Below are 20,183 nucleotides of genomic sequence, written 5' to 3' on the forward strand. Positions count from 1 at the left end.
TGACCTATAGAACTGTAAGATAATAAATTTGCATTATTTTAAGTCACTAAGTCTGCATTAAATTGTTATAGCGATAGAAAACTAAAACAAATGGAATGTTACTCACAATAAAAAGCAACGAATACTCATACATGCTATAATATGGATAAACTTTGACAACATTAAACTAAATGAATGAATACAGTCACAGATGCCTACATCTTGCGTGATTCCATTTATATGAAACGTCCAGAATAGGCAAATCTATAGGCACGGAATGACTGGTGGTTGCCTACAACTGAGTACAGTTTCTTTTTGAAGTGGTGAAATCTCCTAAAACTGATTATTATGGTGGGAGCACAACTCAGTGAATATACTAAAAATCATATGATATGTGAATTATATCTCAATAAAACATATATACACATATATGTGTATGAATACGTGTGTGTGTGTGTGTAGGCATGTGCGTGTGTGTGCGTGCACACATACATATTCTCTGCAGGAACACCTTTGATGGTTTTGCTGCCCTAAAAACTAAAATCTATTAAAAACAATTTTTTTTTAATTGAAAGCAGCCTCAGGGACCTGTGGGACAACAAAAGATCTAAAGTTCCTGTTAGAGCCTCTGAAGAGGAGGAGAAAGGGTGGAGCTGAAAAAGTACTCAAAGAAGTTATGGCTGAAAACTTCTCAAACTGGGTAAGATATAAACCTACAGATTCAAGAAGCTGAGTAAAATCCATATGAGATAAACCCAAAGAAATCTACACCAAGATATATCATAGTCAAATATCTGAAGACTATAGACAAAGAAAGAAAAAAAAAACACAAGCAGAAAGAGAAACAACACTTTATCAATAAAGAAATAACAGTTCAAAAGACAATAAAAATCTCATCAAGATACCCAAGAGGCCAACAAAAAGTGGGACAACCAACAGCCACAAAAAATGGTTTGGATAGCACAGCATACACAGTCCCTCGTTACCTGGCCCCTATTCACCCGGCCTGCATCTCTTCCCACTTTCTAATATGTATCCCAGGATCCAGACATACTAAATGATTTGCAGTTTTCCTCATCTTTGTACCTTTGCAAAAGTTGCTTTTCTGACCACAATGTACTTAGCCCTCTTCTTCCTCTTACCTCCTATTAGTTTTTCTGTACTCTGTTTAAATTTTACCTATGAGAAGATTTTCCTACATTATTCCACAAGGTCAGGTTAGGTACTCTTTCATAATTTCTTCTGTATTTGTGGGTCTCCTCTATCACACTATAACCTCTCATAGTCTTAACTCTTAATATTTTTAAAAAACGTTTACTTATTTTGAGAGAGAAAGAGAGAGTGTGTGCATGGGTGCGCACATGTGCATGTGAGTGGGGGAAGAGGCAGAGATAGAGGAAGAGAAAGAGAATTCCAAGTAGGCTCCATGCTCTCAGCACAGAGCCCAATGCAGGGCTTGATCTCATGACAACGAGATCCTGAACTGAGCTGAAATCAAGAGTTGGACACTTAACCCACAGAGCCACTCAGGTGACCCTTGTACTTAACAGCTAGTTTAGGGTCTGGCACATGCTGACACTAAATTTATTAAAAAGTGTTTACTGATGAATTAATATCTCAATTACAGTACCCCTTGTATTGTATTATAACTCATTTGTGTCCTTTTTTCAATAGATGAAAAAAGATGAGAAAAGATGACCTTCTCACTCATTCATCTTTGCATAGCTCAGGCAACACGATCCAAGTATATAATAGATAGTCTATAATAGAAAAGATGGATGGATGTTACACATAGTAGATTTATGTCCCTTAACAAATTTAGTGGAAAACACTTAAGCCTTGGTTGTTGTACTTTTTTGCTTTTTTAGGATAGTGACATTTTAATGGCTTTCTGAAAGTCCCAAAATGTGTTTTTTTTTTTGGTTTTTTTTTTTAATTTTTTTTTTTTTAACGTTTATTTATTTTTGGGACAGAGAGAGACAGAGCATGAATGGGGGAGGGGCAGAGAGAGAGGGAGACACAGAATCGGAAGCAGGCTCCAGGCTCTGAGCCATCAGCCCAGAGCCTGACGCGGGGCTCGAACTCACGGACCGCGAGATCGTGACCCGAGCTGAAGTCGGACGCTTAACCGACGGAGCCACCCAGGCGCCCCCCAAAATGTGTTTTTTAAAAATGACAATATATGCTGCAAGTGTGATTTAAATATATAGAACTATATTAATAGTTTATCTAATTCATAAAGATTTCATTCTACAGAGAAATACAATTTGTAAAGTAGTAATATACTCCAGGTGATTAAAACTCACACATAGCTAAAGTAATTTAACAATTGAACATCTTTTCCCAGCAGACACTAATTCAAAACAATCTATCTTTGTTTGTAGGATATGACTGAATCCTCAGCAGCAAATAGAATTAACTGGTCCATTATATGAACACAAAGGCTGTTAGAATGTGCATGCCTGGTGAGTATTAAGCACTGACATTCAGGAGTCAGGTGGAACAGTGTTTTATAAACTCAATCAGTCTTTATTTCCAAGCAATAACAAATCCTTTCACAGAAATAATCTTCATGCTCATCATATCATGGAGTTCATATAATCCAAATCTGAATGGCCACATTTGAATGATCAAATATATTTTTATATAATAACAAAATGTTAATTTTGAAATCATTACAAGTGACAGTTGATTTAGGAAGATTTATGGGGCATAATCACATTATATACCCATTTACAGATGAATAAACCAGGATACAGAAATGCTAAGTGACTTGTTCAAGATCACATCAGTACAAAGTGGTAAATCCAACCTTACCAAAGTATTCTGGCTTTAAATCTAGGATTCTTCCCATTGTACCATGCTGTCTGCATCTTTTTAAGATATGCATTGGAGGTCCAATGTAATATGAATTGAAGAAATTATAGAAGAGATGCAGACTCCCCACTCCCACTTCATGTCTGTTGATTTCAAGTCCAGTGACCAACTAACTTAATGATGTTAGGTGGCAGAGTCAATGGGTAGTCCCTGAATTTGGGTTTCACAGACATTTCCTCCTGACCTCATGGACTCCTTTCCTCGTTGGTTGGCAATGACACTACTCCCAGATACTTGGAAGTGAGTGATAAGGTGTTAAAGGAAGTGAACTGTTCTTGAAAAAAATTGTTCTTCTTGACTTTTTAGACTGGCTAAATTATAGCCATCTTTCCTATGACATACACTAATTTACTTGTACTTACTGTGCCCAATCATTGCACTAAGTGTTTTACACACTTTATCTCATTTTACTTTATCTCCATAAAAATTTGGTGAAACATATACCATTCCTACCATCTTATTTTACAGACAAGGAAACTACAATTTAAGAGAGGTTAAGTAATTTGCTTGAGATAGGGAGGTAGCAAAAGTTAAATGAAGAATTTAACCAACAGACTAAGATTCCAGATCTCAGGCTATTAGTCTCTTGCCTTTGAACACGAAAATTGTTGAGGCTGTTCTGTGATGACCTCCCATCCCCATGCCTCCATCCAGCGGTTAAGATATCCACAAAGGTTTTACATGGGTTCAGACTAACGTTGCAAAACAAACAGCAGAAGTAAAATGTGCATTTTAGACTAAAAAAAGACGTCTCTAAGATTTAATGTGATAATAGAGTATCATTCAGCGATAAAAAGAATCAACTACTTATACATGCAAAAACACACATGAATCTCTTCATTTTCTTTCCAAGTTTTTATTTAAATTCTAGCTAACATACATGGTAAAATTGGTTTCAGGTATAGAATTTAGTGATTCATCACCTACATATAATACTCAGTGCTCATCCCAACAAGTGCCCCCCTTAATACCCATTACCCATTTAGTCCATCCCTCACACACTTCCCTCCACCAACCCTCAGTTTGTTCTCCATAGTTAAGAGTCTCTTTGGTTTGCTTCCCTCTCCCTTTTCCCCCATTCCATATGTTCATCTGTTTTGTTTTTTAAATTCCACATATGAGTGAAATCATATGGTATTTGTCTTTCTCTGACTGATTTTGCTTAGCATAATACCTTCTAGCTCCATTCATATTGCAAATGGCAAGATTTCATTCTCTTTGATGGCTGAGTAATATTCCATTGTATATATATACCACATCTTCTTTATCCATTTATCAGCTGATGGACATCTGGGCTCTTTCCATAGTTTGGCTATTGTTGATAATGCTGCTGTAAACATCAGGGTGATGTACCCCTTCAAATCTGTATTTTTGTATCCTTTGAGTAAATACAAATGAATCTAAAAAGCATTGTGCTGAGTGAAAAAAAACATTCAGGAGACCTTATAGTATATGATTTTACTTATATGACATTCTGGAGAAGATAAAAATACAAGGACAAAAAAATACATTGGTGGTTACTAGGGCCTAGGGATGGAGAGAGGGGTTAACTACAAAAAAGAACAAGGGAGGGGCGCCTGGGTGGCTCAGTCGGTTGAGCGGCCGACTTCGGCTCAGGTCATGATCTCATGGTCCATGAGTTCAAGCCCCGCATCGGGCTCTGTGCTGACAGCTCGGAGCCTGGAGCCTGTTTCGGATTCTGTGTCTCCCTCTCTCTGACCCTGCCCCGTTCATGCTCTCTCTCTGTCTCAAAAATAAATAAACGTTAAAAAAAAATTAAAAAAAAAAAAAAAAAGAACAAGGGAACTTTTGGAGGTGATTAAAATATTCTATATATAATTTTCAAAATTCTTATGTGCACCTAAAAGGGTAAGTTTACTGTGAATCTGCTTTCTAAAAAGTAAAAATGAATAAATATGGTCTCTAAGACACTGTTTTCCAAATCTCCATTAGTGAGATACAACCCATCAGTGAGTTATGAACTCAATTTAACAGGTTGTGATTGGCATTTTAAAAGGTGCAATAGAACAAAATAGGAATATCAGAGTCTGTAAACAGTAAAAGGAATACTGTTAATGAAGCATTTGCTTCTGTTCCCCATATATGTATGTGATATAATTATTATTATTTATTTTATTTTTACAGTCTTGACGTCTTTTATTTTTTTACACTTATCATGCCATGAATTCATAGGGAATGGGTTCCAACAGCTCAGGCTCCTTTCCATTGGTTCTCACAAAGTGTGCTTCTCTGGGTGGGGCAGGCTGGCGCTTCAGTTGAACCCAAGTACATTTCTCCTTGGCTTCCTTCTTTTTCTTATCATTTTCCTTCACACGCTTCAGGAAGCTGTCTCGGCTCTTTGAATGCTTAATGTGCTCAATACGTACATTAATTCTCTTAGCAAGAATCTTGCCCTTAACTTGTTTGTTTACAACAATGCCAACAGCATGTTGGGTAACATTGTAGATTCTTCCAGTTTTGCCATGGTAACATTTGTGGGGCATTCCTTTTTGAACAGTGCCCATTCCCTTGATGTCCACAATATCACCTTTCTTGTAGATTTGCATGTATGTTGCCAAAGGAACAACTCCATGTTTTCTAAAAGGCCTAGAGAACATATAGCGAGTAGCTCTCCTCTTTCCCTTTGTGTTGGTCATTTTGGCGAATTACTGGAAGGTGGCAGTTCCCCTGTATGTGATATAATTAAATATCAGGAAAAAGATATCATGGTCAGAGTGTTCTCTTTTTAAGTTTATTTATTTTGAGAAAGAGAGGATGGCAGCAGCAGAGAAAGAGGGAGAAAGAAAGAATCCCAAAAAGGCTCCACACTGTCAAGCTCAGAGCCCTAGTGGGGCTTGAACTCATGAAACACGAGATCATGACCTGAGCCAAAATTAAGAGTTAGACGTGGACGCTTAACCCACTGAGCCACCCAGGTACCCCCATGGTCAGAGTATTTTTAACAGAGGGAATTTAACACAGGAAACTTGTTTCACAAATGATGAATAGGTAGAGAAGCCAAATAAGGGAAGATAAGACAACCCAGAGATCAGCAATGGCAGAAACCACATACCTTTCGACTGGAGGGATAAAGGGAAGTAGCAGTGTTGCTGGGTCCCAGAGTTGGGGTCATCCTGGAGAAGCTTAAATCGCAGGGGGACATTTTTGGCTGGAGCTGGAGCCACAGAGAAGAGCTAGTCACTGTCAAAGATGCACTGCAGGCAGAGAAAGATGAGGAGAATCATCCTGGCTTTCCCATTCCTCCCACCCTCCAGTGTCAGGGCAGGACTGCACACGAGTGGCACCCACCCAGAAATCAGTTAACGTAACTTGGGAGCCGTGGAAATACAGCCTCTTGGGATCAGCATCCTTAAAACTTGGCAGAGGAAGAGCAAGGAATGGATTTGAGAGCAAACAGTCCCAGGGTTGGCATAGCTGTGAAGTAAAACGCATTTCTGATCGAAGGTCAAATTCCAAAAGGTTTAAAAGCCATTACTTTAGGGGACAAAGCTATTCTCTATGTTATTCTCTCTATATACAGGAAGAATAAAGTTACACTTTTGACCATTAGAGGATGCCAAATTTTGCCCTTTAGGATGTGTTTGAAAAGGCAGTTTGAATTAAAGAAGTTGGATTGTAAGACTAACCCTCTTGTCTCCTTACTATCGGAGGAGTCATACCAAGATCTCTTAGCAAAGGTAAAACTCTTAGCAAATGTAGATGAAATTTAGGCTAGGAACAATAGAGCAGGAAGAAAGTACACAAGAGGCAAATGTGTAAGCAAAGTAATAGTGTGGAAGGAAAATAATAGCAGTTAAAAATCAATATGCTGAGTATCAAATGGCCTCTGTCAGCAGCTGTTTGTGTGACAGCTCTATAAAACTTCCTAGATCCACAAGGAGTAGCAGCCATAATTCATCAACACAACCTTATTCCTGACTCTGATGACTATTTAGTTATTCCCGTTCCAAAGTTTTGACCTTGAATTATTTGGGATTTCTGATCTCAAGAAATGACTCCTGAGGCTCCCTCATTGAGTCAAAACTAATGCTTGATTCCTTTGTGTTTAAAAACACTCAGAGCCACTCTCCCCTCCAGCCATCCAAAATGTCGAATGGAAAGAAGGCTAAGGGGAAGTGGGTGGCCCCAGTCCCTGCTGTCATGAAGAAGCAGGAGGCTGAGAAGGTGGTCAATCCGTTGTTGGCGAAAAGAGCCAAGAATTTTGGCATCAGATAGGACATTGAGCCCAAAAGGGATCTCACCTGCTTTGTCAAATGCCGTCACCTGCTTTGTCAAATGCCGCCCCCCCCCCTCCCCACATCCTGCTGCAGCAGCAAAGGGCTGTTCTCTATCAACGTCTGAAAGTTCCTCCTGCAATTAAGCAGGTCACCCAGCTTTGCACTGCCAAACAATTATTCAGCTGCTTATACTGGCCCACAAATACAGACCTCTGGTCAAAGCAAGACGAGTAGAGACTGTTGGCTCAGGCTGAGAAGAAAGCTGCTGGCAAAAGGGGTGTCCCCACTAAGAGGTCTCCTGTCCTTCGAGCTGGGGTTTATATGTCACCACCTTGGTAGAAAACAAGAAGACTCACCTGGTAGTGACTGCACATGATGTGGAGCGCATTGAGCTGGTTGTCTTCCTGCATGCCCTGTGTTGTTAGATGGTGGTTACCTACTGAATTATCAGGCGGAAGGCCAGCCTGGAGTGTGTGGTCCACAGGAAGACCAGGAAGACCTGCACTACTGTCACCTTCACACACATTAACTCAGAAGACAAAGGAACTCTGGCTAAGCTGGTGGAAGCTATCAGGACCAATTACAATGACAGATATGATGACATACGCCATCACTGGGGAGGCAACATCCTGGGTCCAAAGTGGGTTGCTGGCATTACCAAGCTGGAAAAGCAAAGGCTAAAGAACTGGCCACCAAACTGGGCTAAGTGTACACTGTTGAATTTTCTGTACATAAAAGAAAATTGTTTTCACAAAACAAAAAACAAAAAACATGCAGTGCCTACTTTTGGACTTTGCCATCTATATCAACCGTGCAGGAACAATGTACTTCAATCTGTTTCTTTTCTGTCTAGTCTCCTTCAGTTATTTTATTTTTAAAATTGTTTTAATGTTTATTTATTTTTGAGAGAGAGAGAGGCAGAGTATGAGTAGGGGAGGGGCAGAGAGAGAGAGGGAGAGAGAGAATCCCAAGCAGGTTTCACACTGTCAGCGCAGAGCCGGACACAGGGCTCAGTCTTTTGAACCATGAGATTACAACCTGAGCTGAAATCAAGAGTCGGAGGCTTAATCTACTGAGCCACCCAGGAGCTCTGTCTCCTTAAGTTATTTTAAAATATGGTTCTGGGAATATTGTTTTAAATTCAACTACATCATTATTAAGAGTTCTTTTTCAAAGCATTTAATATTTGTTGAATGGAAGTATGGATGGATGTGCAGATGGATGAATGTAGGCAATGTGAGTGAGTCTCAATTCTAAGTTTCAGTCAGGCTTATGGGGAGTCCTCAAGCCAGTTTCCTGGTTCTGATTTGACTAGTAGTTTTGATTTAAATTACATTAAATTAAATTAAATTAAATTAAATTTAATTTAATTTAATTTAATTTAATTTAATTTAATTTTTTAATTTTTTATTTTTTTAGAGAGAGTGCAAGCACGGGAGGGGGCAGAGAGAGAGAGAGAAAGAGTATTTTAAACAGGCTCCACGCTCAGGTGGAGCCCCATGAGGAGGTCAATGCGTCCACCCTGGGATCATTACCTGAGCCAAAACCCAGAGCGACGCTCAACAGACAGCAACCCAGGCACCCCATTGACTTGTAATATAAAGACCACCAGAACACCACTGTGCTGCCATCTAGTGGTAGCATAACCTATATGTAAGAAAGGTAATTGCAGAAAAACAAGCTTGTATGCAAAACGAAGTATCACAATTCTTTTCCTGGTTCCAGCTGCTTATGACTCCTGATTTGGCTATCTTTGATAGTCATAGCACTTCACCTTGATGGTTAACACATGTACAAGGAACGCTCTCAGGATTATATAAATCGATGTCATCAGCTCAGGCACCATATGGTAGAGTAAGTCCTCCTTGATACAATAAATGCCAAAGGTCTCTATGTATTTTGACAGTCAACAGGCTCATGGTTTTAAAAAATATGATAACAGCTGTTTTTAAGAGAAAGCATGATAATAATTTTATTGCTTCCATACTTCAATTTCAATTTGATGACCCTCTTTAAAAGATATACTTTTTTTTCCTATACAAACACTAATATCTTAATTGGAAAACAAACAAACAAACCACATTTATCCCAGAATATAACTACATAAGAATAAAATAAAATAGTTGCAAAGTTTAGGACACCATGAGTGTAAAATAAGGACTCCATTCTTGGGCATCCTGCAGCCTAGCCAAGTTGACACATAAAATCAACCATCACATGTGCCTTGGTGTGGACCTATTTTTATCCATTGTACTGTGCTCTCAATGGACTCTTTTAATCTGTAGACTCATGTGCTCCAGTTCTGAGAAATTTTATTGATTTTTTATTTTGAACATTCTTATACATTTTCTTCTATTTCTGGATTCCTATTATTAGGATTTCACAATTTCTAGCTGGTCTCCCAATGTTTCTGTCTACTTTTACCATTTTTCATCTGCCTTTACCTTGCTTACTGGAAACTTTTCTTAATTTTTTCATTCAACCATTTAAAAAAATTTTTTTAATGTTTATTTTTTGGAAGAGAGACAGGGGTGAGTGGGGGAGGGACTGAGCGAGAGGGAGACACAGAATCCAGGCTCTGAGTCAGCACAGAGCCCGACATGGGCTTGAGCTCATGAACCTGAAGATCATGACCTGAGCCAAAGTCTGGCGCTTAACCAACTGAGCCACTCAGGTGCCAATTTTTTCAGCCCCTTTATGGAGTTTTTATTTTTGCCATCATGTTTTTAGTTTCAAGAGATTTTCTTTTTCTTTTGAGGGACCTCTGCATCCTTTCAAAATAGTATCCTATTCTTGATTAATTGGCAATACCTTTTCTTATCTCTCTCAAAATATTAATGGCAGCATTTCTTTTAAAAAGTGTTCTTTTCTCTCATGTGGTTTGTTTCCTCCAAGTTGCTTTTTTTCTGTTTATTTCTTTGGTTTCTGTCCTTCATACTGGAAACTTCCTTCGGATGTCTGGTTGTTTTCATTTCCTCAAGAGTAGGGAACTAAAAAAAGCTGCTTATAGGCTCCAAGAGGGGAGGGGAAAGGGGACATTCACAAAGGGGTAGTTGGGGACCACTACTGTCAGTATATTTAGATATGGTTTATTGGGCTGGCCAAATTCCTTAAAGGAAACTTTTCTGATCTCCTTTCATAAAAACAAAGCTGCCAGTTGCTGATTGGGAGAAGAGGCCAAGGTGTCTCGGGATCTGTGTTCAGTACTATATGCCCCACTTGCAATTATGCTTGATGTCAACGGTGCTAATCTCTCCCGAGAATAAACCCTTATGGTCTCACAAGGTCACCCTGATGGCCCAGCTTCAGAGTAGGCAGAAGACCTGGGGTCCAATTTCTTAGTAGACTCTCAACCAACTGTCCTTTTTCTAGCTCTTCTTATTCCACTTCCCTACCTCCAGAGGTGCCAGAGGCTGCCACTACCTGAACCCATGGAGATCCTGCAGTGTAAATTGAGATGAATGTCAGCTTTCCTGACTTACGATTCTATTTTGCAGGGTTTGCTAAGCCATCTGTTTTGTAGCTTCAAAATCTTGCTTCTGTTGCCTCCTTTCTCTTTCCTCTTCATTGGGGGTGGGGGGGGTGGGGGCAAGCCTTTATGCAAATCCCTTCACTGTTGTTTTAGTAGGGTTGTGAGAGGAGTAAGAAAAGGTAGATGCCTGTCTTTACCTGGAAGGCCTTTGGTGGGATCTTTGAAAATAATTTCTGTTTATGAAGCTTCTATTCATTTAAACATTCTTTAAATGTTTTTAAAGTAGAAAAGTTAAGATTTTTTTTGTGGTCAAACATAATTAATTTGTGTATATTATTTCTTCCCTTGTTTCCAAACTTAAGAACTCTTTGTCCTATGTTAAGATTAGGTATTTACTTGGATCTGTCCTAAGTAAAATTGTCAAGTAACCATGGGTTTTTTTGCACCAGCTTCCAATCTTCTATTGGTGATGATGCCCTATCCCTCCTTCTGGAGTGTCCCCGATGCCTCTGAGAATCCCCATCATGCCTTCTGTTCACTAACATTCTCAGCCAAGACCCTTTCTTTTCTTCCATGGTGACTCCCTATGCTTAAGGCCTTCTCCAGTCCCATCCACCGCATTAAAATATAACCTGTCCAGGGTCTTATTTCATTATGCTCTGTTCTTTCTTAGCCAACTAAAGGTACAAGAACTGATTTAGAGGAATTTTACCTTCATTATTGATTTAATCCTTACAACAACCTAGTGTGGTAGATATTACTAGTCCCATTTCATAGATTAATAAATTGAGGCCTAGAGAGGTTAAACCTCTCTTATCCAGGGTCACTAGGCTGGTAAGTCAGAGAAGGTCTATAGTACAACAGCTTGTAACCACTGTATACATTCTCCCTATACTAGAAAATATTTACTGTGTTAACTCACGTAATAAGACATTTAACAAATTTTAATGGCTATTTTTTAAGGCAGTACTTTACCCTAAATAGTGAGTCTGATAGTGAAAATTTCGAATACAACTGAAGTTTTAGGCAGCAGGGCCTTTTATTACCATTTAGGGTTACCTTTCTCCTCCCATCCATTCCCACAGAATGCAGCGTTGATTTGGCATTTTTAACACTGCAGCTAACGATCATAAAAATAAAGCCATTTAGGACCATGAAAAGCTCTGCAGGAGTTACGTTATAAACTATAGCACTCAGTTGAGAAAGACTAGCTTTTAAGCAGTGTATTTAGATATTTTGGCATGTTATTAGACACATACTTGAGCCCATTCTCCATTTCACCTCTGTATTTTCAATTCAAAGAAGGATTTTTATTCTTTGTGGAAACAAATGATATCAAAATCACAAGGCATCTTCTCTGATTATTTCCATCTAAGGTTATTTAAACACTGTATTTATGATTTCATACACATTTTTTATCCTTACTGGGCTATGTTGGTTTCTAAGAACGAATAACAGAGTATTCTAGATCTTTTCCGGGGATTCAGTATTAGCCTTCCTGTAACCCAGAACACTCAGCTCTCCACCTGACACCTGACACCTGACATCAAGTTGATCAAATCCCCCAGTTTCATACAAAAACACACACATTAAAGGACTACTGTGTGCATTGTATCTGACATCAGAATAATAAGACAATGACTCTTCAGAGAACTCATGGTCTAGAGAAGAGAGACATATAATATGCCATAAAAATGTAAGAAAAAATATTTTAATTTTTTTAAATGTTTATTTTTTGAGAGAGAGAAAGAGAGAGAGAGAGAGGAAAGAGTCGGAGGGGCAAAGAGAGAGGAGGACAGAGGATCCCAACCAGGCTCTGTGCTGACAGCACAGAGCCGGATGTGGGGCTGAAACTCATGAACCTGTGAGAACAGAAGTCTGACCCTTAACCGACTGAGCCACCCAGGTCCCCCCACTTAAAAAAAAAATTTTTTTTTTTGAGAGAGAGAGTGAGAGAGAGAGAGAGAATGAGTGGGGGTGGAATTTTATTATTTATTTATTTATTTATTTATTTATTTATTTATTTATAAGTAGGCTCCATGCCCAACATGGGGCTTGAACCTACGGCCCTCAGATGAAGAGTTGCATGCAACACTATTGAGCCAGCCAGGATCCCCAAGGAAAAGAAAATTTTTTTAATCCATTCCTGGGGTGCCTGGGTGGCTCAGTTGGTTAAGCATCCAACTTTGGCTCAGGTCATGATCTCACAGCTTGTAGGTTTGAGCCCTGTGTGGGGCTCTGTGCTGACAGTTCAGAGCCTGGATCCTGCTTGGGATTCTGTGTCTCCTCTCTCTGCCCCTCCCCCACTAGCACTCTGTCTCTGTCTCTCTCTCAAAACTAAACATTAAAAAAAAATTTTTAAATCAATTTCTGAATTTTATCTTTTACACTTCTAGACAAAGAAAGGAGGCTTCAGACTCTTTGCTTCCTTACCTCCCACCCCCATCAAAAAACCCCTGAATCTTCTCATACTCTGTCTTCTCTCAGTAAATGGCATCCAGGCAGATTTTCAGGCCCCAAACTTCTATTATTCTTAATGTCCACGTCTATACTCTTCTTGCTGCTCTAAATCCAACCTATCAGTAGGTACCGCCAGCTCTAACTCTGACATGCACTGAGCAGCTGACTGGTGTTCGTTCTGATGGCTGCTGCACTAATTTAAGCACTGCCGTTTCTCACTTGGGCTCCTACAAATACTTCCCGAATGGACTCTGCTTTCCTTTCTTCCATTTTTGCTCCATGACAAATTATCTTCACAGAGCAGACAGAAGCTCTTTTAAAAGTGACATCAGGGGCACCTGGGTGGCTCAGTTGGTTAAGTGTCAGACTCTTGATCTCAGTGCAGCTCTGGATCTCACAGTGGTGAGTTCAAGCTCCAGCACTAGGCTTGAAGACTGCTAAAAAAAGAAAAAAAAAAAAAGCACATCAGCTTCTGTTTCAGTCATGGTGGAAACAGGGCCTGGATTCACCTTCTCCCATAACAAGAAACTGGACAAAATGTATTTAATACTTGCTTTCAAGCATTAGACAACTAGCAGCCCAGTCCTGTCAGCTCTGAGAGAGAGGAAACAATCAGGTGAACCCTGTGATTGTCCCAGGTTACCTGTAGTAGTTTCTAGGCTTCGTGCAGACAAATCCCAGAGGTCTTACTGAACTGAACAGACAGAGATGGCGGTTTGGGGAAGCCAAAGCAGTGAGAACTTGTGCAGCACCAGTTCTTGAAAAGACTTTACTTTCCATATCAAATGACCTTCCTCGCTATGTTGTCAGTCAGCTTTCAGTTTCAGTTCCCTTTATTTATCAATCATTACATCATTACCAAAGCATCTTAATTACTCCAGCTTCAAACAGTCCTACGATGAGGGGGCTTATGGCTTCCAGTTTTGTTCTTTCTTCAAGACAGTTACTCTAGGTCTTTTCTACTTCCAGAAAATGTTTAGAATCAGCTTGTCTATTTCTAGAAAAAAAAAAAGTCTGTTAGGATTTTTATTGGAATTGTGTTGAACTTAAAGATCACTTTGGGGGGTGCCTGGGTGGCTTAGTCAGTTGAGTGTCTGACTTTGGCTCAGGTCATGAGTTCGGTTCATGGGTTCAAGCCCCACCGTGGGCTTTGCACTGACAGCAGGAGCCTGCTTCAGATTCTGTGTCTCCTTCGCTCTCTGCCCTCTCCCACTTGTGCACGTGCAAGCTCTCTCTCTCAAAAATAAACATTAAAAAAAATAAAGATCATTTTGGAAAGACTATTAATCTAATTATACTGTATCTTCTAATCCATGATCATGATATAACTTTCCATTTATTTAGATTTTCTTTAATATTTCTTATCAATATTTTGTATTTGTCACTGTAGAAGTCTTACACAATTTTTGTAAATTTAATTTTAAGTATTTTATTTTTTTTAATGTTTATTTATTTTTGAGAGAGAGAGAGAGAGAGCACAAGCAGGGGAGGGTCAGAGAGAGAAGGAGACACAGAACTCGAAGCAGGCTCCAGGCTCTGAGCTATCAGCACAGAGCCTGATGCAGGGCTCAAACTCACTAACTGTGAGTTCATGACCTGAGCCAAAGTCAGACATTCAACCAACTAAGACACCCAGGTGCCCCAGTAGTTTTTTTTTTTTTTTTTAATGTTTATTTTTGAGAGAAAGTATGTGCACATGGGGAAGAGAGCAGGGGGAGGGGCAGAGAGAGAGGGAAACAGAGGATCCAAAGTAGGCTCTGCACTGACAGCAGAGAGCCCCATGTGGGGTTTGAACTCACAAACCTAGAGATCAGGACCTGCGCTGAAGTTGAACCCTCAATCGACTGAGCCACCCAGGCGCCCCTTTAGCAGTTTATTTTTGATGCTATTGTAAATGGTGTTTTAAAATTTCATCTTCTGATTATTTGCCGGTAAACAGAACTATGATTGATTTTTGTATATATTTAAAAAATTTTTTTAATGTTTATTCATTTTTGAGAGACAGAGAGAGAGAAACAGAGCGTGAGTAGGGGAGGGGTAGAGAGAGAGGGAGACACAGAATCTGAAGCAGGATCCAGGCTCTGAGCTGTCAGCACAGAGCCCGACATGGAGCTCGAACTCACAAACTGTGAAATCATGACCTGAGCCGAAGCCAGACATTTAACTGACTGAACCATCCAGGCACCCCGATTTTTGTATATTAAACTTCTATTTTATGACCTTTAAAATTCACATATTAAACCTACTAGTTCTTTGTACATTCATTTTGATGTTTCTGTATAAACCATCATATCATTTGTAAATAAACACAGTTTTATGTTTTCCTTTCTATTCTAATTCCATTGTGGCCAGGGAACATACTCTGTAAAATTTCAATATTTTTGAAATTTCATGAGACTTGTTTTATGGTTTATCATTTGGCCATGTCCAAGAATTTTCCAGACGTACTTTAAAAATGTTTTTCCATTGTCTTCTGGAATCTATTGTTTCTCACGAAATATCATTTCCATGATGATATGAAATACCATCATATATCATTGCTCCTCTGTACGAAATGTTTTTCTCTGGATACTTCCAATATCTCTTTATTTTAGTTTTTGGTTGTTGGACTGCGATATACTTAGTTGTGCTTTTCTTGTATCTATTTTGCCTGGAATGTGTTGAGCTTCTTTGGTAGGTAAGTAAATTATTTCCACAAATTTGTGGAAATTTCAACTATTTTTTTCTCTCGCTCTTTTTTTGGTTCCATTCTCTTTCTCTTCTCATTCTGAGACTCAATTTGCACATCTGTTAGATCACTTAAAATGTCCCATTATTTGTTCATTATTTTTAATGTTCATTTGTTGTGTTCATTATTTATAATCTTATATCCCTTCCATTTTCAGAATGTATAATTTCTTTTTTTATTTTTAAAAATTCATTTTATTTATTTTGAGAGAGAGAGAGAGAGTGTGTGTGTGTGTGTGTGTGTGTGTGTGCGCGCGTGCACAAGCTGGGGAGGAGCAGAGAGAAGGAGAGAGAGAATCCAAGAAGGCTCTGAGCTATTAGTGGTCTCTTGAACTATGAGATCATGACCTGAGCTGAGATCAAGAGTCAGACGCTCAACTGACTAAGCCACCCAGGTATGCTCCCAATATATGATTCCTAATAGTCTTTCTTCATGTTTGCTGACTCTACTGATATTGAGAATTGCCTTCCAGGCCACCAGCTACCAGAAACATAATTGAGTGAGGGCCCAAGTTGTTATATTGTGAAATCCATGACTGTTTGTGCTTAGGCCACAAGTTCTCATGGTCCTGGTCAAACACTAAGGAACCCTCTGATGGCTCATGTTGGCCTGAGGACTCCTTGTTGACATTCCTGAACTTTCCTTAGACTACATGACACCTAATGTTCCTTCCTCCTCTCCTTCACTCCAGGTCAGACTTGAACTGTGGTATGATGGCTATCACAGCCTCCCCCAGTCCCTTTTCCATTTTCTGTAAGAAGCATTTCCCTGAATGCATTCTTAATGTCTGCTTTTAGGGAGTACCTGGAATAACACAGGTAAAATCAGGAGTGTTCTGAGAAAGCAGGATGGAAAGATGAGGATTTGAGACTGTCTTGCCTACTACCTGGCAGGCCAACAGGATGGAACGAGGAAAGTCTCTGGCAGAAGGCTGCAGCTCAACTGCTGAAGGTTTTACTGGTGGTGAACTAGGAAAGTATATCTGTGGAAAGCAATGTTGTTAAAGGTAAGATAATACAGACATACATCCAGACTGTGTTCTGAAAACTATTGATGCATTTGCATCAAGGGTATACTTGCCATAAATGAGTGTGGCAGGGAACAAAGGCAAACTTGTCCAGGGAAACACAGACTCTTCTGGTGGCAGACTTGGTTCAAGGATTCTCCATTGCCCTCTCCAAACCTTCCATAGACTGCACAGACAGTCCATCCAGCAAACCTTCCTTTCCTCTCTCCTTCACTTGGAATCAGACTTACATCCCAGTCTGATGGCTCTCTGGCTTTTTCCAGCAACCTCCCTATATTCTCTCCCAAGTGCTTCCTGTAACACAACACTTGCATGTTTAATCCCTTCTTGGTGTCTACTTCTGAAAAGGGCCAGGTTAACACATTGGCCCTTTCTTCTGCTATCTCCAATAACTGTTAAGCCCAACCAATGAGCGTTTTCATTTCATAAATTATACTTTCCAGTTATTGAACATATGTTTGGCTCTTTTTCATAGTTTCCATTTGTCTGTTGACATTCCCCATCTATTAGTCATTATTCCAGTACTTTTCATCAATTTCCTAACAGATGAAAAAAGACCAATTTCTTATCTAGACAAACGTAAAAAAAATTTTTTTAATGAAGTTGAATGTTTTATTATTAAACTATTTATCTTCCTGCAAGGCTGTTGCTTCACCATATAAAAATAGCACCAGCAAGCACAATATATTACAAAATTAAGATAGTATTGTTCTTGATCTGACCTGAGACATCAGGCTACATAGTAATGAAGTCTTTCATTCATGCCAGTTTAGGTAAAGTTCCTATTTCTTGCTGAAGGAACCCTGATTCATATAGTTAATAAATATAACATGTATTCATTTGTTACTACAATAGTATTTGTATAGGTAGGCCACAAAAGGCCTAGAATATTGATCCTTTCAGTGAATTACATTTTGATCTTGAAGAAATTGTATCTCTTCTTTCTAATATATTTTAGACAAATCCAACTCCAAATTACTTTTTTCCACTAAGCGTTAATGGTGCCTTTTTTTTTTTTTAATTTTTTAACATTTATTTATTTTTGAGACAGAGAGAGACAGAGCATGAATGGGGGGGGGGGGTGCAGAGAGAGAGGGAGACACAGAATCGGAAGCAGGCTCCAGGCTCTGAGCCATCAGCCCAGGGCCCGACGCGGGGCTCGAACTCACAGACCGCGAGATCGTGACCTGAGCTGAAGTCCGACACTTAACCGACTGAACCACTCAGGTGCCCCCAATGGTGCCTTTTCTATTCATGCTCCTGTTTTATGTTATATACCCTTCCTGAGTAATCTTTTTCACTGCCATTATTTCAGCAACTCCCTCTATGCTGATAAAACTAATTTCACATGTCTTGCTTAGTCCTTACCTTAGAACATTAAGAACCAGATATTCAATTGCCTTTTGGCATGAACATATCATTATTTCCCATGTACCTCAATGTTAACTTGTCAAAATGAACTTAATCACCTTTCTCACTAACCATGCTTTCTTATAACTTAACAATATTAACTAATGAACATAGAATCTACATGATCGCTAAAAGGTGATATCCTTGACTTTTGCCCTTTACCTTTACGTAAAACCAAGCCATCAAGTCCAGTTATTGATTTAGTCTCCAAATTGTTTATTAAATCTATCTTCTCTTTACTACTACCATCATCTACTTTAGTAACATCGAATTTTAGTCTCAACCTCTCCCCCAAGACACTCCCCACTTATGCCACAGCTCTATTCGAATTGCAAGGCTATCTCTAAGGTGACTTCCTATTACATAGAAATTACAAACTCTTCTTTTTTTTAAGTTTTTTTTTTAAATATGAAATTCATTGTCAAATTGGTTTTCATACAGCACCCAGTGCTCATCCCAACAGGTGACCTCCTCAATGCCCATCTTCCACCCTCCTCTCCCTCCCAACCTCCATCAGCCTTCAGTTTATTCTCAGTTTTTAAGAGTCTCTTATGGTTTGGCTGTCTCCCACTCTAACTTTTTTTTTTTCCCTTCCCCTTCCCTATGGTTTTCTGTTAAGTTTCTCAGGATCCACATAAGAGTGAAAACATATGGTATCTGTCTTTCTCTGTAGGGCTTATTTCACTTAGCATAACACTCTCCAGTTCCATCCACGTTGCTACAAATGGCCACATTCCATTCTTTCTCATTGCCAAGTAGTATTCCATTGTGTATATAAACCACATCTTCTTTATCCATTTGTCAGTTGATGGACATTTAGGCTCTTTCCATAATTTGGCTATTGTTGAAAGTGCTACTATAAACCAAGTGCCCCTATGCATCAGTACTCCTGTATCCCTTGGGTAAATTCCTAGCAGTGCTATTGCTGGGTCACAGGGTAGATCTATTTTTAATTTTTTTGAGGAAACTCCACACTGTTTTCCAGAGTGGCTGCACCAGTTTGCATTCCCACCAACAGTGCAAGAGGGTTCCCGTTTCTCCACATCCTCTCCAGCATCTGTAGTCTCCTGATTTGTTCATTTTATCCACCCTGACCAGTGTGAGGACAAACTCTTCTTGATCTCAGCTTTGCCTCCCTCTCCTATTTCCCTTCCAGATACTTAGTGTCCCCTGATTTACACTGGAGCCATTGAACTTGTTCCACAATATTATTCTGTAACTTGATTTTCTACCTTGATTCATGCTGCTGTCTCTTTTGAACTCTTCCCATGCTTGTCACCTGTAACTTTTCCCCTTTCCTTACATATTAGTTCAGGCAAGAACTACTTCAGGATACTACTCCTGAATTTCTGAAACCACATTAGAGACTCTAGACTCTCATAAATGATGCACCTATTTTTGATTATTATTATAATTATCACAGTGATCCTTTCATTTGTCTCCCTCTCATTCATTTTTATGCTGCATTCACTATCTTGTAGGCAGGGTAAAATGATGAAAGTATAGGTATACCTTAGAGATATTGCTGGTTTGGTTCTAGACTACCACAATAAAGCAAAAAAAAAAAAAAAATCACAGTACTGTGATTCATATGAATTTTTTGGTTTCCCAATACATATAAAAGTTATATTTAGCTTATACTACAGTCTATTAAGTGTGCAATAGCATCATGTCTAAAAAATGTATATAGCTGAATCAAACAATACTCTGTTGTTAAAAAGTGCTAGCCATTAGCTGAGCTTTCAGGGAGCCATAATCTTTCTGCTGTGGAGGGTTTTGCCTCCATGTTGATGGCTACTGTGATTAGCATCTGTTGAAGTCTGGAGTGGCTGTGGCAAAATCCTAACACGACAATGAAGTTTGCCATATTGGGTGATTCTTCATAACTGATTTCTCTGTAGCATGCAATGCTGTTTGATAGCATATTGCTCACAGTAGAACTTCTTTAAAAATTGTAGGCAATCTTCTCAGACCCTTTCACTGCTTTATTAA

The 20,183-nt window shown here is 39.2% G+C and overlaps 1 protein-coding gene, 1 long non-coding RNA gene and 1 pseudogene across 2 annotated transcripts; 2 read left to right on the forward strand and 1 right to left on the reverse strand.

Annotated features, from left to right (window-relative positions):
- The first annotated feature begins 560 nt into the window (after positions 1-560).
- On the forward strand, positions 561-16,754 carry LOC122203931. The gene is made up of 3 exons (XR_006195403.1): positions 561-679; positions 2,364-2,444; positions 16,552-16,754. It is a non-coding gene; the product is annotated as an uncharacterized LOC122203931 (long non-coding RNA).
- LOC122203930 (60S ribosomal protein L21-like) lies at positions 5,015-5,531 on the reverse strand. Its single transcript, XM_042911124.1, has one exon. It carries the CDS (start codon positions 5,511-5,513, stop codon positions 5,031-5,033), a length of 483 nt encoding a protein of 160 aa, XP_042767058.1. The 5' UTR covers positions 5,514-5,531; the 3' UTR covers positions 5,015-5,030.
- Positions 6,964-7,800, forward strand: LOC122203929 (annotated as a pseudogene).
- Positions 16,755-20,183: the final 3,429 nt, after the last annotated feature.

This window comes from Panthera leo, chromosome D3 (genome assembly GCF_018350215.1).
Source record: "Panthera leo isolate Ple1 chromosome D3, P.leo_Ple1_pat1.1, whole genome shotgun sequence".
Classification (NCBI taxonomy): Eukaryota; Metazoa; Chordata; class Mammalia; order Carnivora; family Felidae; genus Panthera; species Panthera leo.